Consider the following 26352-nt stretch of genomic DNA (forward strand, 5'->3'; position numbering starts at 1 on the left):
GTGTCTGTTGTGAGGAGGGGAAGGGGCAGGCGATTGGAAGCTGCTCTGAGACTTCTTTGGGTAGTGAAGGGGCAGGGTATAAATCCGATCTCTTCGTTTTCTAAAAATGTGTTATAATATTGAATACCAAAGATTTCAGGTTTTCACGGCTGGTAACGTCGTTAGGGTTTGTAGAATCTTTCGGGATCAAGTGCCGTGTTCTACTGGAGAAAGTTTTCCTTCCAAGGAAAACTTTCTCCAGTAGAACACGGCACTTGATCCCGAAAGATTCTACAAACCCTAATAATCTTGAATACATTTGAAACCGTGACTCTGGTGGGGAGGGGGGGCAGGCAGCTTGGGAGCCTCCTTGCACCAACTTCTCTCCCCCACCCCCCTTTCTGCAGGCCACGGATCGCCCAGCGATGTCTCGGCCCCTGACGGACCAGGAGAAGCGGAAGCAGATCAGCATCCGTGGCATCGTTGGGGTGGAAAACGTGGCTGAGCTGAAGAAGGGCTTCAACCGGCACCTGCATTTCACTCTGGTCAAAGACCGCAATGTGGCCACCCCTCGGGACTACTATTTCGCCCTGGCCCACACCGTGCGCGACCACCTGGTGGGCAGATGGATCCGCACCCAGCAGTACTACTACGAGAAGGACCCCAAGGTGAGAGACTGGGGGGGAGAGTGGGTTTCTCAGAGGGGAGCTGGGTTAGTCTTCAGCGCGAGAGCTGGCTTTGAGCCCCGTCGCACCTTAGAAGGCTGAGCGCGTGCGTGACTGAGAAACTAGCAGGATTCGGGAGGGTTTGAGCTTTTGAGAGTCTGGGCTCCCTTCACCTGGTACAAGCTGGAATGGAAATCCCTCAGTCCTTCTCTGCCCAGTCTGCAGGTAGGACTTTTCACCGCCAGTTTCTTTGACCGAAGTAGTAGAAGAATACGACCGCAGATTTATACCCCGCCCTTCTCTCTGAATCAAAGACTCAGAGTGGCTTACAATCTCCCATATCTTCTCCCGCCACAACAGACACCCTGTGAGGTGGGGGCGGGGGCTGAGAGGGCTCTCCCAGCAGCTGCCCTTTCAAGGACAACCCCTGCCAGAGCTATTGCTGACCCAAGGCCATTCCAGCAGGTGCAAGTGGAGGGGTGGGGAATCAAACCCGGTTCTCCCAGATAAGAGTCCGCGCACTTAACCACTACACCAAACTGGCAAGAAGAAGAAGAATTGCAGATTTACACCCCGCCCTTCTCTCTGAATCAGAGACTCAGAGTGGCTTACAATCTCCTCTAACTTCTCCTTCCCACAGCAGACACCCTGTGAGGTGGGTGGGGCTGAGAGGGCTCTCCCAGAAGCTGCCCTTTCAAGGACAACTCCTGCGAGAGCTGTAGCTGACCCAAGGCCATTCCAGCAGGTGCAAGTGGAGGAGTGGGGAATCAAACGTGGTTCTCCCAGATAAGAGAGCTGTGGCTGACCCAAGGCCATGCTAGCAGGTGCAAGTGGAGGAGTGGGGAATCAAACCCGGTTCTCCCAGATAAGAGCCCGCGCACTTAACCACTACACCAAACTGGCTCCTTGTGGGACCAGTTTGCCAGCCACTCTTAAAAAGAGTACAGGGTCATTTTGTCTCACTGCAGCTGATCTGTGGAAGAAACTTCTGCCCAGGGATGTCAAACTCATTTGTTATGAGGGCTGGATCTGTCATAAAGGAGACCTTGTCTGGTCGGGCTGTGTTGGACCGGGCTGTGGGTGCACCTATTTAAGATGAGCTAGCGGAGATATGAACTTTTAAAAGGACGCAGACAAATATGACTAAAGTTTTTTTTAAAAAAGCAAAATAAAACCTGCTTAAAACATTAGCACTTGTTGGTCTTAAAGTTGCTTTCTTTGCATCTCTCCCATGGGATCCAGGGAACTGGGCCAAGGAAGCGCCGGCTCTTTCCTGCCTTCCCCTGGGGACCAGGAGGGGGAGGAGCCTCAGCCAATGGAGAAAACCGAGGTTTTGCTCCGTAGCTTCTGTGCAATTGAGCAAGCCTTGTCAAGCGAGTTGAGCTGCAAAAGGGAGTAAGAGGGAGAAGGAAGCAGACAAGAGCCAGTTGCTCAGGGGCCTGATAGGAGCCATCCGGGGGGCCTGATTCGCCCCCCGGGGCTGCATGTTTGACACCCCCAGTGTGCCAAAAAAAGTCAAAGAGAAGCATTCATTTAATTGTGAAACATCCCCCCCACCCCCTAAAAAAAAGACCTGAGCAATCTAGCAAGGTTTGTAGGGGAGGATTACCAGTGGGAGTTTTTTCGTTGCACCAAGAGCCCCTGCCAAGCGCTGTGCAGGTGGCAAGGGGCGGGTGTGTCGGTATGTCTCTGGCAGCCAGTTTTCCCATGAGAAAGAGTGCAGAGATGGACAGCTCCCCTCCCCCAGCAGTGGTTTCACCTCAAGGCACCTCCTGAACCCCAGGTGGCCTGCCTTTCTCAGCCTCCACCCCTCTTGGCCCGGCCTCCCCCCAAGGAGACCCCAGACACCACCCCGGGGGCAGGAAGGCGGCATGTTTTAAGAAGCTCGGTGAGCTGCCAGTGCCCATCAGGCAAGCTGGAGCTGTCCTCAAATCACCCCCAGGCCCGCCCCTCCCTCCTAGCTCCGGATTAACCCCTCGTCTTCGTCCTCAGTGGCGCGGAAGTGGTAAAGCGGCAGTACTGCAGTACTGTGATCTGAACTCTCTGCTCAGGACCTGAGTTCGATCCCCGGGGGAAGCTGGGTTTTCAGGTAGCCGGCCCAAGGTTGACTCTGCCTTCCATCCTTCCGAGGTCGGTCAAATGAGTCCCCAGCTTGCTGGGGTGGAAGCGTAGAAGACTGGGGAAGGCAATGGCAAACCACCCCGTCAAAAGTCTGCCGTGAAAACGTCGCGAAAGCAACGTCACGCCAGAGTTGGAAAAGACTGGTGCTTGCACAGGGGTCCTTTCCTTTCCTTTCCTTCATCCCCAGCAGGAAGGGAGACCGTCCTCACCCTTCCCCGCCTGGTCTCTCTTCTTCCCTCCGTAAGAAATAATGGAGAGGGGCACCTTCTTTGGGGGCTCATAGAATCGGACCCCCTGGTCCAATCCTTTTGAAACTTGGAGGGTGTTTTGAGGAGAGGCGCTGGATGCTGTGCTGCAAATGTGATGCCTTTACCTCAGATAACAGCCCCCGCAGAGCCCAGATACCCTCAGGTCAATCCCCCATTATACCGTATGGGAATAGGTTTCCGTAGGGAACAATGGAGTGCCCAGTAGACATTTTCTGATGTCCCTGAAGCAGGGGGATGGCCTCCAAACTGGGGATTGGCAGCCGCATTTGCTACACGGTGGAAGGCAATGACAAAACCCCCCGCGGAACCAGCGTTCCCCCGAAGCTGCAGGCGTGAGCGGCTTTCTCACGAACCCCGGGAGGCCTGCTTAGCAGCACTCTGGAGCCATGCAGGCAGTGCTGGATGAAACCCCTAGGCAGTCAAAATCTTGGGCGCCCCCTCGCCAATTATCTCCGGTAGATCCAAGCGGGCAGCCGTGTTGGTCTGAAGCAGTTGAACGAAGCAGGAGTCAAGTGGCACCTTGAACACCAACCCCTTTTTATCGAGAACGTCAGCTTTCGTGCGCTCTTCAGCACACTTCGTCAGACGAGGAATGCAGCACAGTGAGCAAAGCCATACGTTTACCATGTTGCATTCTGGGCCACTGCCTACCAGCTCTGTATGGCTTTGCTCACTGCGCCGGATTCCGCGTTTGATGAAGTGTGCTGAAGAGCACACGAAAGCTGATGTTGAACATGTGAACATATGAAGCTGCCTTATATTGAATCAGACCTTTGTTCCATCAAAGTCAGTATTGTCTTCTCAGACTGGCAGCGGCTCTCCAGGGTCTCAAGCTGAGGCTTTTCACACCTATTTGCCTGGACCCTTTTTTGGAGATGCTGGGGATTGAACCTGGGACCTTCTGCTTCCCAAGCAGATGCTCTGCCACTGAACCACTGTCCCTCCCCTAATGAAGCTGCTTTATACTGAATCAGACCCTCGGTCCATCAAAGTCAGTATTGTCTTCTCAGACTGGCAGCGGCTCTCCAGGGTCTCAAGCTGAGGCTTTTCACACCTATTTGCCTGGACCCTTTTTAGTTGGAGATGCCGGAGATTGAACCTGGGACCTTCTGCTTCCCAAGCAGATGCTCTACCACTGAGCCACCGCCCCTCCCCAACGTTCTCAATTAAAATAAAAACTGGTTGGTCTTAAAGGTGCCACTTGACTCCTGCTTTGTTCAAATTATCTCAGCGTTGGGGCACGCAGCACACGGCCCCCCCACTGCAGCCTGCGGGCCCCTTCTCAGAGGCCCCTTTGACAAAACTGTGGGGGAGAACCTGGAAATCTTACAGACATGTTTTGAACCTTGTTGGTCTCCTGTGAATGTATTGTAAAGACTGGGTCCCAGTGATAAATAAGCCTCCAAACTGGATGTCCAGAACCAGACGTCTGTGCAAGGGCTTCTTTTAGTTCCGTGAACGAAATATTGGACTATTGACACTCCTTGGCGATTGGAAAGACTGCTTTTGAACTGTCTTCTGTGAGCGTCTTTTTGCTACATGCTCTTTTCTATTTGCTTCAAGAGGAGATTGGATAAAAATATGGAGCAGAGCTCCGTTGGGAGAGGTTGCAAACACAGAAGAAGACAGAAACAGGATACAGGATGACCTTGACAGACTGGAAAACTGGGCTAAAATCAATAAAATGAATTTTAACAGGGATAAATGTAAAGTTCTGCATTTAGGTAGGAAAAATCCAATGCATGATTATAGGATGGGGGAGAATTGTCTTAGCAGTAGTCTGTGCGAAAAGGATCTAGAGGTCTTAGTGGATCATACGCTGAACATGAGTCAACAGTGTGATGCAGCGGCTAAAAAGGCAAATGCAATTTTGGGCTGTATCAACAGAAGTATAGTGTCCAGATCATGTGAAGTGATGGTATCGCTTTCCTCTGCTCTGGTAAGACCTCACCTGGAGTCTGGTGTTCAGTTTTGGGCACCACATTTTAAGAAGGATCTAGACAAGCTGGAACGGGTCCAGAGGAGGGCGACGAAGATGGTGAGGGGTCTGGAGACCAAGTCCTATGAGGAAAGGTTGAAGGAGCTGGGGATGTTTAGCCTGGAGAGGAGGCGGCTGAGAGGTTATACGATCACCATCTTCGAGGACTTGAAGGATTATCATATAGAGGATGGTGTGGAATTGTTGTCTGTGGCCCTGGAAGATAGGACCAGAACCAACGTGTTGAAATTAAATCAAAAGAGTTCATCGAATGCCCACGAGTTCTTGTATTTTGAGAAAGGGAGAAAAGTCCTTTTTTCTCTACTTTCTCCATCCCATGCATAATCTTGTCAACCTCTATCATGTCACCCCGCAGTCGACGTTTCTCCAAGCTCCACTGCAGGCTCTGGGGAGGTTCTCTTGAGTCACAAAAGGATTCAAAAAGGGCAAGCCTGATTTTGGAAGCAAAGCGGGGCTGACCCTGGCAAGTGCTTAGATGGGAGACCTCCAAGGAATACCAGAACTGGGGTGCAGAGGCAAGAAATAGCAAGCCCCCTCTCTGAATGTCCAAGCCCCTCTAGGCATTGCCAGAATTCAACCACGACTTCCAGACATGTATGTGCACACACATACAATTTAAAAAAAAAAGATTTGAAAAGGGAACTGAAAGGTGAGGGAACCCTGAGGTGCTATCTCTTCAAAATGGAGCGCTTCAAACTTATGTGTTGAGACTCCTTGGCCAGCAAGAGTGTGGGCTGTCGCCGTGAGTTCCTGACCAGGAATTTAAGATCCCAGGGAGAGGCCCTCCTGACTATCCTACCAATCAAAGAAGCTAGTCCAATGGGTACGTGAGACGGGGCCTTCTTGGTGGCAGCCCCACAGTCGTGGAAGAAGCTCTCTAGGGAGGTGTGGCTGACCCTCTCACTTTCAATCTTCCGAGTTTATTTAGGATTGCACTTGATTAATTTAGTTTGTATTCATGGGCGATCCTAATTGGTGATTTGCGATTGCCATCTTTTAGGTTGTACATTGTTTTATTTACATTGCAAGCCACCTTGAGAAGCCATGTTGCATCAGGCCAGTGGCCCATCAGTCCAACACTCTGTGTCACACAGTGGCCAATATATCTGTGTATACACACAAACACACACACATATATATACATACTGTGGCTAATAGCCACTGATGGACCTCTGCTCCATATTTTTATCCAATCCCCTCTTGAAGCTGGCTGTGCTTGTAGCCGCCACCATCTCCTGTGGCAGTGAATTTCACATGTTAATCACCCTTTGGGTGAAGAAGTACTTCCTTTTATCCGTTTTAACCTGTCTGCTCAGCAATTTCATCGAATGCCCATGAGTTCTTGTTTTGTGAGAAAGGGAGAAAAGGACTACTTTCTCTACTTTCTCCATCCCATGCGTAATATTTAAGTAAAGAATTACTTTGTATAATCTGGAAGAAATAAGAGACCAAGAGAATTGTGGGAATAAAATCAGCTGTCCCCCGCTGATACATGGGGCAAGTAGAGATTAAAGATACCCTTCATGGATATCTCACTTTCACCCATGTAACCAGAGAAGGCATTTTTTAATTTTTGTCAGCGCCATGCGAGTGTTGAAACATGAAGGAAACGGAAACGGCTTTGTATCTCTGTGACCTACGACGATGGCATGGCCTTGGGCAGAAAGAACTGTGGAGTGTCCTTCAATAACTTCTAGTACGTTTCCCGTATAGTAAAATCTGTATGCGCTTGGGAAACAAATGAAATGCACAGCAAAAATATTTGAACTTGGCCACTTTTGTGGTATCGAATCTGAGCAGAGAAAACCTTTTATGGTGAAACAGAGGCGAAGATGTATCAGGAAGAGGAGGATGTGGGATTTATATCTGCCCTATACTCTGAATCGCAGAGTCTCAGAGCAGTCACAATCAATGTTTCCTCTAAGCTGTGGAGTCTTGTGGGCAAAAATTATACTTTCTGAGCTACTGGCATTAAAATGCTGAGCGACTGCATAAATTAGTTTGCTCTAGGGCCATATTTTCTGAGCTGAGACAAAAATATGTGACCTGGAGGCTAAAAAATTGTGAGCTAGCACACACTAACTCAGCTTAGGGAGAACACTGGTCACAATCTCCTTTACTCCCCCCCACAACAGACATCCTGTGAGGTGAGTGGGGCTGAGAGAGCTTTCCCAGAAGCTGCCCTTTCAAGGACAACTCCTATGAGAACTATGGCTGACCCAAGGTCAGTGGGGCCAGGGCACCAGAAGCCCTCACCCTGTTGCCTCCCCTCCCAAGCACCAAGAATACAGAGCATAACTGCTCCAGACAGAGAATTCCATCAATACACTGTGGCTAATAGCCACTGATGGACCTCTGCTCTAGATGCTTATCCAATCCCCTCTTGAAGCTGGCTATGCTTGTAGCTGCCACCACCTCCTTTTTCTACAAAATGACCCCTGGGGCTACCTTTACCTTTATGTTATGCTGTGTCCTTACTGGTGGAAGAAGATGATGATGATATTGGATTTATATCCCGCCCTCCACTCCGAATCTCAGAGTCTCAGAGCGGCTCACAATCTCCTTTATCTTCCTCCCCCACAACAGACACCCTGTGAGGTGGGTGGGGCTGAGAGGGCTCTCACAGCAGCTGCCCTTTCAAGGACAACCTCTGCCAGTGCTATGGCTGACCCAAGGCCATTCCAGCAGGTGCAAGTGGAGGAATGGGGAACCGAACCCGGATCTCCCAGATAAGAGAGCTATGGCTGACCCAAGGCCATTCCAGCAGCTGCGAGTGGAGGAGTGGGGAATCAAACCCGGTTCTCCCAGATAAGAGTCCGCACACTTAACCACTGCACCAAACTGGCTCTCGAAGTACTTGCTAGCTTTCTGTTTTGTGCAAATACAGCGCAAAACCTTTTAAAATGCGTCGCACAGGTGTTTCCTGGAAGCCTTTATAAATATTGTGCTTTTCGAAGGAGGGAGCTGGAAAGGATGAGTGGAAAGAGGAAGGTGTAAAATAGCCGATAGTCCCTCATTAATTGGATTGGCTTAACAGAGTCTGAAACGAGTGGTTGATTGTTCGGGCCTCTGGTGGCCTGTGAGGCCGGGGGGATTAAGGCATAATCCCCTTTGTGACCACCTTCCTAATCCTTCCGCGAACTGACGCAGCTCGGCTTTCTTCGACAACTTCACACCTAAATCAGGTCTCTCTGAGTCCGCCTTCCGATCCGCTCATGTTTCTTCTGAACTCAGTTGCACCGCAGTCGCTTAAAAAACCCCATCAAAACGGTGGTTTTAAATTGAGAACCATCCTGTTCCCCGTCTTCAATATGGAGGTTAACGCTAAACTTCCTTTCAAATTCAGTAGCACCGGAGCTTTTTTCGTAGCGGGAACTCCTTTGCATATTAGGCCACCCCCCCTGATGTAGCCAGTCCTCAATGAGCTTACTGAAGGCCCTGTAATAAGAGCCCTGGCTACATCAGAAGGGCGTGGCCTGATATGCAAAGGAGTTCCGGCTACAAAAAAAAAAAGCTCTGAGTTGCACATTAAAGAGCCACAAGATTTTCAGGGCGACAACCGGCTCAACATTAGGAAGAACTTCCTGACCTTTAGAGTGGTTCCTCAGTGGAACAGGCTTCCTCGGGAGGTGGTGGGCTCTCCTTCCTTGGAGGTTTTTCAACAGAGGCTAGATGGCCATCTGACAGCAATGAAGATCCTGTGAATTTAGGGGGAGGTGTCTGTGAGTTTAGAGCAGTTCCTCAGTGGAACAGGCTTCCTCAGGAGGTGGTGGGCTCTCTTTCCTTGGAGGTTTTTCAACAGAGGCTAGATGGCCATCTGACAGCGATGAAGATCCTGTGAATTTAGGGGGAGGTGTTTGTGAGTTTAGAGCGGTCCCTCAGTGGAACAGGCTTCCTCGGGAGGTGGTGGGCTCTCCTTCCTTGGAGGTTTTTCAACAGAGGCTAGATGTCCATTTGACAGCGATGAAGATCCTGTGAATTTAGGGGGAGGTGTTTGTGAGTTTAGAGCGGTTCCTCAGTGGAACAGGCTTCCTCGGGAGGTGGCGGGCTCTCCTTCCTTGGAGGTTTTTCAACAGAGGCTAGCTGGCCATCTGACAGCGATGAAGATCCTGTGAATTTAGGGGGCAGTGTTTGTGGGTTTCCTGCACTGTGCAGGGGGTTGGACTAGATGACCCTGGAGGTCCCTTCCAACTCTGATTCTTTCGGATCTGACAAAGGGAGCGTTGGGTCTCCAAAGCTCATCCCACGAAAAGCTCTTTTTGGTCTCTCTGCTGCACATGGACTCTAACCTGGCTGTTCTACTGCAGACATAAGAACATAAGAGAAGCCATGTTGGATCAGGACAGTGGCCCATCTAGTCCAACACTCTGTGTCACACAGTGGCCAAAAAAACCCAGGTGCCATCAGGAGGTCCACCAGTGGGGCAAGGACACTAGAAGCCCTCCCACTGTTACCCCCCCCCCCCGCCCAGCACCCAGAATACAGAGCATCACTGCTCCAAACAGAGAGTGCCATCAGTATACTGTGGCTAACAGCCACTGATGGACCTCTGCTCCAGATGTTTATCCAATCCTCTCTTGAAGCTGGCTATGCTTGTAGCTGCCACCACCTCCTGTGGCTGTGAATAAGGTTAATCCCCCTTTGGGTGAAGAAGGACTTCCTTTTATCCGTTCTAGCCTGACTGCTCAGCAATTTCATGGAGTGCCCACGAGTTCTTGTATTGTGAGAAAGAGAGAAAAGTACTACTTGCTCTACCCCATACATAATCTTGTAAATGTCTCTCATGTCACTCCGCAAACAACAGGCTTGCCAGTCTCCGACCCCCCCCCCCCAAAAAAGACAAATAATTGGGCTCTAGATTAGGGATGTCAGACATAATTCCAAGGGGCCAAAACTGACTCATTTAGGGCTTGTACCCAGCCCACAAGCAGTGGTTAAGTGCGTGTACTCTTATCTGGGAGAACCGGGTTTGATTCCTTACTCCTCCACTTGCAGCTGCAGGAATGGCCTTGGGTCAGCCATAGCTCTTGCAAAGCTGTCCTTGAAAGGGCAGCTGCTTTGAGAGCCCTCTCAGCCCCACCCACCTCGCAGGGCGTCTGTTGCGCGGGAGGAAGGTAAAAGGAGATTGTGAGCCGCTCTGAGATTCAGAGTAGAGGGCGGGGTATAAATCCAATATCATCTTCTATGTATGGAAATATAAGGTACTCTCCCTTTTATAGTATTCCTTGGAAACAACCCAGTCTTGCATATGATTAAATATATTTATTGGGGGTTTTGTGTGCTCACCAGTTAATCAATTGTTTTCACTGCTGGGAATCAAATATTTTTGTCTGTGTTTTGAGTTAAAAACAACATTGTTAATTGGGGTTGCCAATATCCTTTATAAAGTTTGTATCTCTGGTACCTGGCATTACATGTTATGGCATGAAGGCATGACCTGACAAAGCGATGTTTATGTCTGTTTTGGCCCTCGGAACAGACTCACACCTCTGCTCTAGATCCAATCAAGAACAAGCTAAGGAAATCCTGCAGTAAATAATAAATTGCAGTCTTCATCCCTTCTTTACCATGTAGTAGTATATAGTAATATCAAGCAAACGCCTCTCATGCAATATTAAAATGCACAGCAAGCCGTGAAAAGCATTCAACAGTACAAAGAGGAATTGCACCCGAGAAGATTCGTACAAAACATACTCCCGAATCCATACTTCCGTGAGTCCAAACCGCTCTCCAAAATTCTGTTACAAATTCTCCAGGTAGCTACATAGGAAAGTCTCTGGGGGTGCTACTCATAAAAATATCCATTCTCTAGGAGTAGTAACTTGAGTGTAATTTCTGTTTGTACTACTGAATGTTTTTCATTGCCTGCTGTGTATTTTGATATTGCATGAGAGGTGTTCGTTTGATATTACTGTAGACCATATTGTGTGGCTCTTGAAGCCCCCACTGCCCCGTCAGCCAACTTGGAGAAGGCTCTCATCGCTTTAAATCAAAGCCAAGCCAGCCAGCAGCCTAGAGAATGCGTTTAAAGTTGCTTTATTTCCACCTCTCTCCCTCCCTCCCTCCCTTCCTTGCGGCTCTCGAACATCTGATGTTCATGTCTTGAGGCTCTCAGACATCTGACGTTTATTCCATGTGGCTCTTAAGTGAAGCAAGTTTGGCCACCCCTGCTATATACTGTCAGGCGTGGGTTCGTTGAAGCTCACAAGAACGCAGACTTAGTAGTTTAAAACAAAGTTGCATTTATTGGATACTTCAGAGTTACTCCAAGCAAGCAGGTAAATTGGAACTGATAGCCAGTGTTTCAATCTATAGCTATTTATTCCCTACTTCAAAGCATTCGCATCTACCCCACATTTCCCAAAACAAAAGGCTGCTTTTGCATACTGAAACATTCCCAGCGCTTCCCCCCTTATCTCTTCCGTTGGTGGTTACATTGCCCAGAGGCGCTGGCCTTGGAGCCTCCGGAGAGGAGGTGAGAAGCTGGCACCTACGGGTGGCTTCAAAGACTCCTGGCAACCTTTGATATTCCTGGGAAAAGGCTTTCTACTCTTCCCCCTTCCCTCCTAGTTGACCCCGTTTCTCGTTAGTCAGGATTCCCCCCTTGCATATTGGCTTATGGTTAGTAGCAGGGGTTAATGGTACAGTAAATGAACAGAGCCTGACATATACTATTGCATGGTAAAGAATTAGGGAAGGCTGTCCTGTATTTACTGCAGGTTCCCTTAGCTTGTTCTTGATTACCCCTGGGACCCTGTGTGCTTGCTTTTGAGATTCAGATCAAGCCTGCAGTCTCCCTAGGAGCTAAAACGACTGAACGGAAGCTGTTGTGCTAGGCGAAGTGGAAGGCAGCAAGAAAAAAATAAAAAGATGACCCAGCGGGAGATGGATGGACTCCATCCAGGAAACCAGAAAGGCCCCCAGTTTGCCAGATCCGAGCAACAGTTGCTAATGACAGGAGGTTTGGGGGGGGCTGTTAATTCATAGGGTCCCCATAAGTTAAAAGCAATTAGGTGGCACTTCAAACAAACACGAGCCTTTATGGGCATGTATCAGATTATGAATAAGGCAAAGACGAGACACAGAAATAACAAAATACGAAGATATTGGATTTATATCCCGCCCTCCACTCTGAAGAGTCTCAGAGCGGCTCACAATCTCCTTTACCTTCCTCCCCCACAACAGACACCCTGTGAGGTAGATGAAGATATTGGGTTTATATCCCGCCCTCCACTCCGAAGAGTCTTAGAGCGGCTCACGATCTCCTTTCCCTTCCTCCCCCACAGCAGACACCCTATGAGGTAGATGAAGATATTGGATTTATATCCCGCCCTCCACTCTGAAGAGTCTCAGAGCGGCTCACAATCTCCTTTACCTTCCTCCCCCACAACAGACACCCTGTGAGGTAGATGAAGATATTGGGTTTATATCCCACCCTCCACTCTGAAGAGTCTCAGAGCAGTTCACAATCTCCTTTACCTTCCTCCCCTTCCCCCCCCCCCACAACAGGCACCTTGTGAGGTAGATGAAGATATTGGATTTATATCCCGCCCTCCACTCTGAAAAGTCTCAGAGCGGCTCACAATCTCCTTTCCCTTCCTCCCCCACAACAGACACCCTGTGAGGTGGGTGGGGCTGAGAGGGCTCTCACAGCAGCTGCCCTTTCAAGGACAGAGTCTCAGAGCGGCTCACAATCTCTTTCCCTTCCTCCCCCACAACAGACCCCCTGTGAGGTGGGTGGGGCTAGAGAGGGCTCTCACGGCAGCTGCCCTTTCAAGGACAGAGTCTCAGAGCGGCCTACAATCTCCTTTCCCTTTCTCCCCCACAACAGACACCCTGTGAGGTGGGTGGGGCTGGAGAGGGCTCTCACAGCAGCTGCCCTTTCAAGGACAACCTCTGCCAGAGCTATGGCTGACCCAAAGCCATGCTAGCAGGTGCAAGTGGAGGAGTGGGGAATCAAACCCGGTTCTCCCAGATAAGAGTCCGCACACTTCACCACTACACCAAACTGGCTCTCCAATAAACTAGTCGTGTTCAGCTATACATTGGACAATCGATACTTGATTGCCAGACTCAAGAATAAAGCAACCTTTTTTCAGTTATTTCAGATGACAAGCCATTCGGAAGACGGCAAACCTTCGCAGCGCCTGAACAGCTTGTCATATTGAGCAGAATTGGGTCTAGAAACCCAGTTTCCTGTGCCATTCTGTGGCGCGTGTATGTTTGGTTGTTCAGGCTTGTATAGTATAGCAGAATTCTAAGGCGAACGCCTTGATCTGGATTCTAGGTTGCCAGTGGATCTGATCCACCAGGGGTGTGGTTAGGGTTGCCAAGTCCAATTCAAGAAATATCTGGGGACTTTGGGGGCGGAGCCAGGAGCAAGGGTGTGACAAGCATCATTGAACTCCAAGGGAGCTCTGGCCATCACATTTAAAGGGACAGCACACCTTTTTAAATGTCTTCCTTCCACAGAAAATAATGAAGGATAGGGGCACCTTCTTTTGGGGCTCATAGAATTGGACCCCCTGGTCCAATCGTTTTGAAACTTGGGGGGGTACTTTGGGGAGAGGCACTAGATGCTATACTGAAAATTTGGTGCCTCTACCTCAAAAAACAGCTCCCCCAGAGCCCCCGAAACCTCCAGATCATTTCCCCATTATACTCTATGAGAATCGATCTCCACATAGGGAATAATGAAGTGCTCAGCAGACGTTTCCCTCCCCCCCCCCCTTTCTGGTGACTCTGAAGTGACGGATTGGCATCTCTACTCACGAGTTGCTGCCAACTTCAAAGTAACACAAGAGGAAGCCTTTCAATCGGAGACTGAAGCCTCCGGAGGTGGAAAGTCACATGGGGGTTGTGGGGGCGGGGCGGAGCCTGGGAAAGCGGGAGAACCCCCGCTGGGAGCTGGGGATTGGCAAGCCTAGGTGTTGTCGGTGTTGCTTGATTAGAATGGCGATGCAGACCCATTTTGTTAAAATGTGGAGCTGTGCTGACTACGTCTGAAGAATCGTGTTTGTGTCCAGTTGCCATCGAGTTGGCTCACACGTCCAAATAAATCCTCGGGTAATCAGGCCGGCGTTTGTGCGCAGGGCTGGATTGAGCCCTGTGGAGGCCCCTAGGCGGTCAAAATCTCGGGAGCCCCCTCGCAAATTATCTCAGAGTTGGAGCAGCTCCCCCGCCGGCTGCGACTCCCGCTGCAGCCTTCAGGCACCTTCTCAAAAGCCCCTTTGCCAAAACTGTGGGGGAGAGGCAGAGAGAGTCAGACTTGGCATCAGCTGCACCAGGCAAGTCAGGCAAAGAACAACTCAGTTGCTGGCTGCGTGTACAGGCTGGGAGGGCTACAAGCAGAAGAAGAAGATATTGGATTTATATCCCGCCCTCCACTCCGAAGAGTCTCAGAGCGGCTCACAATCTCCTTTCCCATCCTCCCCCACAACAGACACCCTGTGAGGTAGATGAAGATAGTGGATTTATATCCCGCCTTCCACTCCAGAGAGTCTCAGAGTGGCTCACAATCTCCTTTACCTCCCCCCCCCCACAACAGACACCCTGTGAGGTAGATGAAGATATTGGATTTATATCCCGCCCTCCACTCCGAAGAGTCTCAGAGCGGCTCACAATCTCCTTTCCCTTCCTCCCCCACAACAGACACCCTGTGAGGTAGATGAAGATACTGGATTTGTATCCCGCCCTCTACTCCGAAGAGTCTCAGAGCGGCTCACAATCTCCTTTCCCTTCTTCCACCACAACAGACACCCTGTGAGGTAGATGAAGATACTGGATTTGTATCCCGCCCCCCGCTCTGAAGAGTCTTAGAGCGGCTCACAATCTCCTTTACCTTCCTCCCCCACAACAGCCACCCTGTGAGGTGGGTGAGGCTGAGAGGGCTCTCACAGCAGCTGCCCTTTCAAGGACAACCTCTGCCAGAGCTCTGGCTGACCCAAGGCCATCCCAGCAGCTGCAAGTGGAGGAGTGGGGAATCAAACCCGGTTCTCCCAGATAAGAGTCTGCACACTTAACCACTACACCAAACTGGCTCTTCAAGCAGGGGGAGAATCTGGCCCGAGGCCCCTAAAGGCCCCTTGTCCTTGAAAGGGCAGCTGCTGTGAGAGCCCTCTCCAGCCCCACCCACCTCACAGGGTGTCTGTTGTGGGGGAGGAAGGTAAAGGAGATTGTAAGCCGCTCTGAGACTCTTCGGAGTGGAGGGCGGGATATAAATCCAATATCTTCTTCTTCTTCTAAAGGCATGGGGGCCTATAGGCCAGTGCTTACTTGGCCTAATTGTTAATCCAGCCCTGTGTGTGTGTGTGAATTGGATATGCCATGGCATATTCTGCAGCCATGTAAGCTGTGGAGTCTTGTGAGCAAAAAAATGTACTTTGTGAGCAACTGGCATTAAAGGTGTGAGCTACTTTTGGGCTGTATCAACAGAAGTCTAGTGTCCAGATCAAGTGATGTGATGGTATCACTTTACCCTGCTCTGGGAAGACCTCACCTGGAGTCTTGTGTTCAGTTTGGGGCACCACATTTTAAGAAGGATACAGACAAGCTGGAACGGGTCCAGAGGAGGGCGGTGAAGATGGTGAGGGGTCTGGAGACCGAGTCCTATGAGGAAAGGTTGAAGGAGCTGGGGATGTTTAGCCTGGAGAGGAGACAGCTGAGAGGTGATAGGAACACTATCTTCAAGGACTTGAAGGGCTGTCCTAAAGAGGATGGTGTGGAAATGTTTTCTTTGGCCCCAGAAGGTAGGACCAGAACCAATGGGTTGAAATTAAATCAGAGGAGTTTCCGGCTCTACATTAGGAAGAATTTCCTGACCGTTAGAGTGATTCCTCAGTGGAACAGGCTTCCTCGGGAGGTGGTGGGCTCTCCTTCCTTGGAGGTTTTGAAACAGTGGCTAGATGGCCATCTGACAGCGATGAAGATCCTGTGAATTTAGGGGGAGGTGTTTGTGAGTTTTCTGCATTGTGCAGGGGGTTGGAATAGATGACCCTGGAGGTCCCTTCCAACTCTTGGATTCTATGATTCTTCAAGAGGTGGTGGGCTCTCCTTCCTTGAAGGTTTTTAAGCAAAGGCTAGATGGCCATCTGACAGCAATGAGGATCCTGTGAATTTAGAGGGAGGTGTTTGTGCATTTCCTGCATTGGGCAGAGGGTTGGACTAGATGACCCTAGAGGTCCCTTCCAACTCTAGGATTCTATGATCCTTCAGGAGGTGGTGTGCTCTCCTTCCTTGGAGGTTTTTAAACAGAGGCTAGATGGCCATCTGATAGCAATGAGGATCCTGTGAATTTAGGGGGAGGTGTCTGTGAGTTTAGAGCGGTTCCTCAGTGGAACAGGTTTCCTCGGGAGGTGGTGGGCTCTCCTTCCTTGGAGGTTTTTAAACAGAGGCTAGATGGCCATCTGACAGCAGTGAGGATCCTATGAATTTAAGGGAAAGTGTGCGTTTCCTGCATTGTGCAAGGGGTTGGACTAGATGACCCTGGAGGTCGCTTCCAAATCTAGAATTCTTCAGGAGGTGGTGGGCTCTCCTTCCTTGAAGGTTTTTAAGCAGAGGCTAGATGGCCATCTGACAGCAATGAGAATCCTGTGAATCTAGGGGGAGGTGTTTGTGCGTTTCCTGCATTGGGCAGGGGGTTGGACTAGATGACCCTAGAGGTCCCTTCCAACTCTAAGATTCTATACTGCATAAATTAGTGTGCGCAGGGGCCATCCTTCCTGAGCTAAGACAAATGTGTGTGGGCCAGAGGCTAAAAAACCGAGCTAGCTCGCATGAACTCAGCTTAGGGGCACACTGGCCACGAGGGGTTCTGATTTTCAGTTGCATGTTTCGGCCTGCGCCTGATTTTCATTTTTCTGCTCTTTCCTCTTCCTCCAGAGAGTGTATTACCTTTCCTTAGAGTTCTACATGGGCCGCACTTTGCAGAACACCATGATCAACCTGGGACTGCAGAACGCCTGCGACGAGGCAATTTATCAGGTGGGTCTGCGTGCAAATGGGGATCCCAAGCGATGTCCCCTCCGCGCTGCGGAGTCTTGTGAGCAAAAATTCGATGTTGTGAGCTACTAGCGTTAAAGCTGCGAGCTACTGCAGAAATTGGTGTGCTCTGGGGTCATCCTTCCTCAGCTACGACAAAAATGCGGGAGCTGTAGGCTAAAAAAACTGTGAGCTAGTTCAGCTTAGAGGGAATGCTGGTCCCAAGTTTCTTTGCGTTCATCCCTGTAGTGAATTTCCTGGTGTTTAAATTGGGTCCCCAACCTTTTATAGGCTGTGAGCACCTTTGGAACTTTGACACAAAATGGCTGCCACAGGAAGTAGTCCTTAGCAGAGCCAAGAGTTAGGATACAGCCCTTTGTCTTAGCTGACTTACTGGGCACACCGTTTCCATGTGCATACATAAAAATCAAGGTGTCTTGGGAAAAACACTAGCCCTGAAGCTGCTAAAGACTCCCCACAATCTGTAAATGAGGGGTGGCCAAATTTGCTTAACATAAGAGCCACGTAGACTAAATGTCAGAAGTTTGAGAGCCACAAGGCATGAACGAATATTACACATGTCTTTATTAAAACTCTTAACACTTTATTTGCACAGAAAGATAAAATAGATGAGCATGCACTTTACAACACAATTATGCTAGAAGGAGATTTTTTTTTAAAAAAAGGTAAATGCTGGGAATAACAGTTCCCATAAGACCAGCAAAGGGAAAGGTTAGGGAATTATTTGATGGCACAAGTGGGAGACAGAAACACACATGTACCACCAAGGTTAGTAAATACAGCTCCTACAAGAGCTATGAAACTGTGCCACCCTCTTTAATTCCATCCCTCCTTCCAGTGGCTTCCGTGGCTCTTACTCTCTCTTTCTCCACTCTGGTGGTGGAAGAGAAAAGCTTGCAAGCCTGCCTATTTTCCCCTCCTTCCATACACAGTGGAAATAGTTACCTACCGTAGGTCAGTGCTCAGAGGTTGACTGAGGTCCCGATGCTAAGCACACTTACTTGAGAGTAAGCCTGCATTACGTTCCTCCTCCATCTCCAGGAGCTGCACAATATATGTGAAAGAGCCACGTGTGGCTCCCAAGCCACCGTTTGGCCACCCCGGCTGTAAATGATGTGCAAGTGAATCTCCCAGACGTTTGGATACCCCGTATGGCTGTTTAGCTGATTTCTTCTGCATGCTTTTCTTTTGCAAAACACACACACAGTATCAAAAGCCACACATGCAGCTGTGCAGTGGGCAGGAAGTGCATATTTTTTGGGAAAATGAAATGTTGGAAGTTGGAGACTGTTAACATGCCAGAGCTCTGCTCTCTTTGGCATATGATCACCATCTTCAAGTCCTTGAAGGGCTGTCATATAGAGGATGGTGTTGAATTGTTTTCTATGGCTCCGGAAGGTAGGACCAGAACCGGTGGGTTGAAATTAAATCAGAGGAGTTTCCGGCTCAACACTAGGAAGAACTTCCTGACCGTTAGAGCGGTTCCTCAGTGGAACAGGCTTCCTCGGGAGGTGGTGGGCTCTCCTTCCTTGGAGGGGTCTGGAGACCAAGTCCTATGAGGAAAGGTTGAAGAAGCTGGGCATGTTTAGCCTGGAGAGGAGGCGACTGAGAGGTGATAGGATCACCATCTTCACGTCCTTGAAGGGCTGTCCTAGAGAGGATGGTGTGGAATTGTTTTCTGTGGCTCCGGAAGGTAGGACCAGAACCAACAGGTTGAAATTAAATCAGAGGAGTTCCCAGCTCAACACTAGGAAGAACTTCCTGACCGTTAGAGCGGTTCCTCAGTGGAACAGGCTTCCTCAGGAGTTGGTGGGCTCTCCTTCCTTGGAGGAGTCTGGAGACCAAGTCCTATGAGGAAAGGTTGAAGGAGCTGGGCATGTTTAGCCTGGAGAGGAGGCGGCTGAGAGGTGATAGGATCACCATCAAGTCCTTGAAGGGCTGTCCTAGAGAGGATGGTGTGGAATTGTTTTCTGTGGCTCCGGAAGGTAGGACCAGAACCAACGGGTTGAAATTAAATCAGAGGAGTTTCCAGCTCAACATTAGGAAGAACTTCCTGACCATTAGAGTGGTTCCTCAGTGGAACAGGCTTCCTCCTTGGGAGGTGGTGGACTCTCCTTCCTTGGAGGTTTTGAAACAGAGGCTAGAGGGCCATCTGGCAGCGATGAGGATCCTGTGAATTTAGGGGGAGGTGTTTGTGAGTTTCCTGCATTGTGCAGGGGGTTGGACTCGATGACCCTGGAGGTCCCTTCCAACTCTAGGATTCTAGGATTTTCTTTTGTGTTCCGGCTCCTGACGGCCTTTGCTTTGTCTCTCTGTGTCACTTTTCAGTTAGGGCTGGACATAGAAGAGCTGGAGGAGATTGAAGAAGACGCCGGCCTGGGAAATGGCGGTCTTGGGCGGCTGGCTGGTGAGTACAGGAGAGGGTCTGAGTGTGCAGTCCTGGGGTGGGGGCCCTGAGAAATCTCTAATGGACAAGTGGGTTGAGTTCTCACTGAGGTGGTAGACACTTGCTGGAAAAGAGCGAGAGCACTCAGATGGTAGATGGGGCCCCGTTTCATGGATTGTTTAGATGTGTCTGAATTGGGGGTAGAGTTATCTGTAAAATTAAGAACATCAGAATAGCCTTGCTGGATCAGACCAATGAGGATCCCTCTAGTCCAGCATCCTGCTTCACACAGTGGCCAACCAGTTCCTCTGGAAGGCCAACAACAGGGCATGGAGGCTGAGGCCTTCGTAAGAATATCAGAAGAGCCCTGCTGGATCAGACCATTGAGAGTCCATCTAGTCCAGCATCCTGACTCACACAGTGGCCAGTCAGTTCCTCTGGAGGGCCAACAACAGGGCATGGAGGCTGAGACCTTCATAAGAACATCAGAAGAGCCTTGCTGGATCAGAACAGTGAGGGTCCATCTAGTCCAGCATCCTGACTCACACAGTGGCCAACCAGTTCCTCTGGAGAGACAACAACAGGGCATGGAGGCTGAGGCCTTCATAAGAACAACAGGAGAGCCCTGCTGGTTCAGACCAATGGTCTACCTCAGGGGTGGCCAACGGTAGCTCTCCAGATGTTTTTTGCCTACAACTCCCATCTGCTCCAGTCATTGGCCATGCTGGTTGGGACTGATGGCAGTTGTAGGCAAAAAACATCTGGAGAGCTACGATTGACCACCCCTGGTCTACCTAGTCTAGCATCCTTTCTCACACAGTGGCCACCCATTTCCTCTGGAGGGCCAATTATAGGGTATAGAGGCCAAGGCCTTCATAAGAACCTCAGAAGAGCCCTGCTGGATCAGACCAGTGAGAGTCCATCTAGTCCAGCATCCTGTCTCACACAGTGACCACCCAGTTCCTCTGGAGGGCCAACAACAGGGCATAGAGGCCGAGGCCTTCATAAGAACCTCAGAAGAGCCCTGCTGGATCAGACCAGTGAGAGTCCATCTAGTCCAGCATCCTGTCTCACACAGTGACCACCCAGTTCCTCTGGAGGGCCAACAGCAGGGCACAGAGGCTAAGGCCTTCATAGGAACATCAGAATAGGCCTGCTGGATCAGACCAGTGAGGGTCCATCCAGCCCAGCATCCTGTCTCACACAGAGGCCAGCCAGTTCCTCTGGAGGGCCAACAACAGGGCATAGAGGCCGAGGCCTTCATAAGAACTTCAGAATAGTCCTGAGTAACTGGCTGGCCACTGTGTGAGACAGGAGGCTGGACTGGTCTGATCCAGCAGGGCTCTTCTGATGTCCTTTTGCACATATCGGCTCTGTATCTATAGTCCATCTTTCTAACAAAGGCTAAAACTGTATTGCGATAATTAGAAAACAGCAATAAACACAATCATTAGTATACTTACAACAGATATGTGTGTCCCCCTTGTCATGATGCCTTCCTGAAAAGTTCCATTTTGTGTATTCTAGCCCAGCTGCGGCTTCTGGGTTGTCTTCAAGGGCAGGCCCATGTGGAGTACATTTAAGTAGTCTAGCCCCGAGCTGACCGCAGCATGAATCCAGGGGGCCAGATTGGCCAGGTGTTTTAGGTGGAAGAGGTCAGCGAGCCTACTGGTCGGAATTTACACTTAGCAAAATCAAACCCAACAGCTTCCCCCTCCTCTCCACCCTTCTCCATTTGAAGCTGTTGCAAAAATGGTGGCGGTGTTGGCAGGGCGGACCCTAGACTGTCTGGCACCCTAGGCAAGGCTTAGAGCTTCTGAGACTCTGACAGGCAGCTGAGCCTCCCTATGTGCCTTATCTGTCCTACAGCCTGCTTCCTGGACTCATTGGCTACCCTGGGGCTTGCTGCCTACGGTTACGGGATACGTTACGAATATGGCATCTTCAACCAGAAGATCAGAGATGGATGGCAGGTAACAACAAAACAGCAGTGGTTCTGAAAAGGAGGAACGCTTCCTACAATGTCTTTTTATCTTTGCAGACACCGGGCAAAGCTCTGTGTTCTTGCACAGTTTGGTGTAGTGGTGAAGTGTGCGGACTCTTATCTGGGAGAACTGGGTTTGATTCCCCCCTCCTCCACTTGCACCTGCTGGAATGGTCTTGGGTCAGCCAGAGCTGTCTTATCTGGGAGAACCGGGTTTGATTCCCCACTCCTCCACTTGCACCTGCTGGAATGGCCTTGGGTCAGCCATAGCTCTTGCAGGGGTTGTCCTGGAAAGAGCAGCTGCTGTGAGAGCTCTCTCAGCCCCACCCATCTCACCAGGTGTCTGTTGTGGGGGAGGAAGGGAAAGGAGATTGTAGGCCGCTCTGAGACTCTGTCCTTGAAAGGGCAGCTGCTGTGAGAGCCCTCTCCAACCCCACCCACCTCACAGGGAGTCTGTTGTGTGGGAGGAAGGGAAAGGAGATTGTAGGCCACTCTGAGACTCTGTCCTGGAAAGAGCAGCTGCTGTGAGAGCTCTCTCAGCCCCACCCACCTCACAGGGTGTCTGTTGTGGGGGGAGAAGATATAGGAGATTGTGAGCCGCTCTGAGTCTCTGATTCAGGGAGAAGGGCGGGTATAAATCTGCAGTTTTCTTCTTCTCTCAGACCCACCCACCTCACAGGGTGTCTGTTGTGGGGGGAGAAGATATAGGAGATTGTGAGCTGCTCTGAGTCTCTGATTCAGGGAGAAGGACAGGGTATAAATCTGCAGCCTTCTGCAGTTCTCACATGGATCTATTTCCTGGCGTTGCAGGTGCTAGACGTTGCTTGCATACGGCAAAGTGTGTCTGATCTGTCCACACTAGTTTTGCAATTCTTTCTTGAATGCTTTCTACGTAAAATGTCACAAACGAATCCGCTCCAAACTTCAGAAATTAGGAAATCATGTGCATGGGTGTGTCAAAGATGTAGGAGAAACTGAGAGAACAGGGGACAAAATGTGTTTGATTTCAGTGAAATGAAGCACGACGTAAGAACATACAAAAAACCCTGCTGGATCAAACCAGTGGGGGACCATCTATTCCAGCATCCCATCTCACACAGTGGCCAGCCAGTTCCTCTGGTGGGCCAACAACAGGACAGAAAGGCTGTGGCCTTCATAAGAAGAAGAAGAATGCAGATTTATACCACACCCTTCTCTCTGAATCAGAGACTCAAGAGTAGCTTACAATCTCCTTTATCTTCTTCCCCCACAACAGACACCCTGTGATGTCAGTGGGGCTGAGAGAGCTCTGACAGAAGCTGCCCTTTCAAGGCAACTCCTGCTAGAGCCATGGCTGACCCAAGGCCATTCCAGCAGCTGCAAGTGGAGGAGTGGAGAAGCAAACCTGGTTCACCCAGATAAGAGTCCACACATTTAACCACTACACCAAACTGGCTCAGAAGAACCTCAGAAGAGCCCTGCTGGATCCGACCAGTGAGGTTCCATCTAGTCTAGCATCCTGTCTCACACAGGGGCCAGCCAGTTCCTCTGGAGGGCCAACAACAGGGCAGAGAGGCCAAGGCCTTCATAAGAACATCAGAAGAGCCCTGCTGGATCAGACCAGTGAGGGTCCATCTAGTTCAGCCTCCTGTCTCTCACAGAGGCCAGCCAGTTCCTCTGGAGGGCCAACAGCATGGCAGAGAGGCTGAGGCCTTCATAAGAACATCAGAAGAGCCCTGCTGGATCAGACCAGTGAGGGTCCATCTAGTCCAGCCTCCCGTCTCGCACAGTGGCCATCCAGTTCCTCTGGAGGGCCAACAACAGGGCAGAAAGGCAGAGGCCTTCATAAGAACATCAGAAGAGCCCTGCTGGATCAGACCAGTGAGGGTCCATCCAGTCCAGCCTCCTGTCTCACACAGTGGCAACCTGTTCCTCTGGAGGGCCAACAACAGGGCAGAGAGGCCGAGGCCTTCATAAGAATACAAGAAGAGCCCTGCTGGATCAGACCAATAGTCCAGCATCCCATCTCACATAGTGGCCAGCCAGTTCCTCTGGATGGCAAACAACAGTGCATAGAGTCCAAGGCCTTCATGAGAACACCAGAAGAGCCCTGTTGGATCAGACCAGTGAGGGTCCATCTAGTCCAGCCTCCTGTTTCACACAGTGGCCAGCCAGTTCCTCTGGAGGGCCAACAACAGGGCAGAGAGGCCGAGGCCTTCATAAGAACATCAGAAGAGCCCTGCTGGATCAGACCAGTGAGGGTCCATCTAGTTCAGCCTCCTGTCTCTCACAGAGGCCAGCCAGTTCCTCTGGAGGGCCAACAGCATGGCAGAGAGGCTGAGGCCTTCATAAGAACATCAGAAGAGCCCTGCTGGATCAGACCAGCGAGGGTCCATCTAGTCCAGCCTCCTGTCTCGCACAGTGGCCATCCAGTTCCTCTGGAGGGCCAACAACAGGGCAGAAAGGCAGAGGCCTTCATAAGAACATCAGAAGAGCCCTGCTGGATCAGACCAGTGAGGGTCCATCCAGTCCAGCCTCCTGTCTCACACAGTGGCAACCTGTTCCTCTGGAGGGCCAACAACAGGGCAGAGAGGCTGAGGCCTTCATAAGAATACAAGAAGAGCCCTGCTGGATCAGACCAATAGTCCAGCATCCCATTTCACATAGTGGCCAGCCAGTTCCTCTGGATGGCAAAGAACAGTGCATAGAGTCCAAGGCCTTCATAAGAACACAAAAAGAGCCCTGCTGGAAAAGACCAGTGGTCCATCTAGTCCAGCCTCCTGTCTCACACATGGGCCAGCCGGTTCCTCTGGAGGGCCAACAACAGGGCAGAGAGGCCGAGGCCTTCATAGGAACATCAGAAGAGCCCTGCTGGATTAGATCAGTGAGGGTCCATCTAGTCCAGCATCCTGTCACACATTGGCCAACCAGTTTCTCTGGAGGGCCAACAAGAGGGCAGAGAGGCTGAGGCCTTCCCCTGATGTTGCCTCCTGGCTCTGGGATTCAGAGGTTTAGGGCCTTTGAATGTGGAGGTTCCCCTCAGTCACCGTAGCTAGTACCCCGTTATTAGATTTATCTTCCATCTTTTAAAGCTGTTTATTCCTGTGGCCATCACGACATCCCCGCGGTGTAAAGTGGTGTTTCCTTTTGTCCTGGCTCTCACAGCGTTTCCCAGAGCTGGCTCTCAGCGGGGCGTGGAGTGTGTGTGTGTGTCTTTGTTGCATAATCCCTCTGACTCACTCCGTTTGGAGATCTCCAGTGCGACGGGCAGGTTATCGGTGTTTTTTGCAAGGGTTACTGCTATGTACTGGACTTTGTTCAGTGCCCTTTCCCCAGGAAGTAAGTCTACAAGCAGAAAGCTTGAGCCCAGAAGTTAGTGTGGAGGATGTCTCTTTATCTGCGGTGGATTGACGTGTGTGTGAATTGCTTCTGAAAGGTCCATCTATCTTTATGGTCCTCCGGCTTGTTCTTCTATGAAAAGTATTGAGACAGCAGCGGTGTCAAACATGCGGCCTGGAGGCCGAATCAGGCCCTCGGAGGGCTCCTATCAGGCCCCAGACCAACTGTCTGTCCTCTGCTTCCTTCTCCCTCTCTCTTGCTTCCTTCTGCAGCACAGCTTGCTTTGCCAGGCTTGCTCAATCACACAGGAACTGCAGAGCAAAGCCTCTATTTTTTCCATCGGCTGAGACTCCTCCCTTGGGGACTCCTCTGCTTCCTTCTCCCTCTCTCTTGCTTCCCTCTGCAGCACAGCTTGCTTTGCCAGGCTTGCTCAATCACACAGGAACTGCAGAGCAAAGCCTCTACTTTCTCCATCGGCTGAGACTCCTCCCTTGGGGACTCCTCTGCTTCCTTCTCCCTCTCACTTGCTTCCTTCTGCAGCACAGCTTGCTTTGCCAGGCTTGCTCAATCACACAGGAACTGCAGAGCAAAGCCTCTATTTTCTCCATCGGCTGAGACTCCTCCCTTGGGGACTCCTCTGCTTCCTTCTCCCTCTCACTTGCTTCCTTCTGCAGCACAGCTTGCTTTGCCAGGCTTGCTCAATCACACAGGAACGGTAGAGCAAAGCCTCTATTTTCTCCATTGGCTGAGACTCCTCCCTTGGGGACTCCTCTGCTTCCTTCTCCCCCTCTCTTGCTTCCTTCTGCAGCACAGCTTGCTTTGCCAGGCTTGCTCAATCACACAGGAACTGCAGAGCAAAGCCTCTATTTTCTCCATTGGGTGAGACTCCTCCCTTGGGGAAGGAGTGGGGAGGCAGAGCTTGCTTTGCCATGCTCTCTTAATTGTATTCCAAGGAGGTCTCCCATCTGAGTACTTGTTAGGGTTGGCCCTGCTTAACTTCTGAGATCTGATGAAATCAGAGCTACGGCTGACCCAAGGCCATTCCAGCAGCTGCCAGTGGAGGAGTAGGGAATCAAACCCAATTCTCCCAGATAAGAGTTCATGCACTTAACCATTACACCAAACTAGGTTCTCCTTCTAGTCCTCAACATGGCCGTTTTCTCCTTGCAGGTAGAAGAAGCGGACGATTGGCTGAGACATGGGAACCCATGGGAGAAAGCCCGCCCAGAATACATGCTTCCCATTCACTTTTATGGGAGAGTGGAACACACCCAAACCGGCGTGAGATGGGTCGACACACAGGTAGCTATTGCATCACCAGCTTCTTCCCGATTATTTAGCATGTTAAATGAAATTCCGTCACTCTTTGCCTGTCAGTAAACCCTATTTGCTTACTTACTTTTGGCAGTTTATTGAAGCAGTTACAGAAAAGATAGGGTTAATTGCTTTTTAACTGAGGTGAAGAGTTTGGCCTTCTTATCTTGCTCTGTCAGATGTCACTCATGTGCACTTGCTGATTGGCTCATTTGCTCTCGTGCTGATTATCTCATATTTAGTCAAGAACCAATCATTTACTTTCATCTGTATATTTTGTGTGATCTCTTGTATGCATTTATTCGTATCGTATCGTA

At 50.3% G+C, this 26352-nt stretch overlaps 1 protein-coding gene across 1 annotated transcript in view; it reads left to right on the forward strand.

Moving 5' to 3' along the window:
- Window positions 1–383: 383 nt before the first annotated feature.
- Window positions 384–26352, forward strand: part of PYGL (glycogen phosphorylase L) — an 88277-nt gene continuing 62308 nt past the window's right edge. The window contains exons 1-5 of the mRNA XM_060261159.1: window positions 384–647; window positions 16914–17015; window positions 19362–19440; window positions 21289–21392; window positions 25892–26023. Coding sequence (XP_060117142.1) covers window positions 405–647; window positions 16914–17015; window positions 19362–19440; window positions 21289–21392; window positions 25892–26023 — 660 coding nt within the window. The 5' untranslated portion in view covers window positions 384–404. The remainder of the gene's footprint in view (window positions 648–16913; window positions 17016–19361; window positions 19441–21288; window positions 21393–25891; window positions 26024–26352) is intronic.

The sequence above is a fragment of the Heteronotia binoei genome, chromosome 21 (genome assembly GCF_032191835.1).
Source record: "Heteronotia binoei isolate CCM8104 ecotype False Entrance Well chromosome 21, APGP_CSIRO_Hbin_v1, whole genome shotgun sequence".
Classification (NCBI taxonomy): domain Eukaryota; kingdom Metazoa; phylum Chordata; class Lepidosauria; order Squamata; family Gekkonidae; genus Heteronotia; species Heteronotia binoei.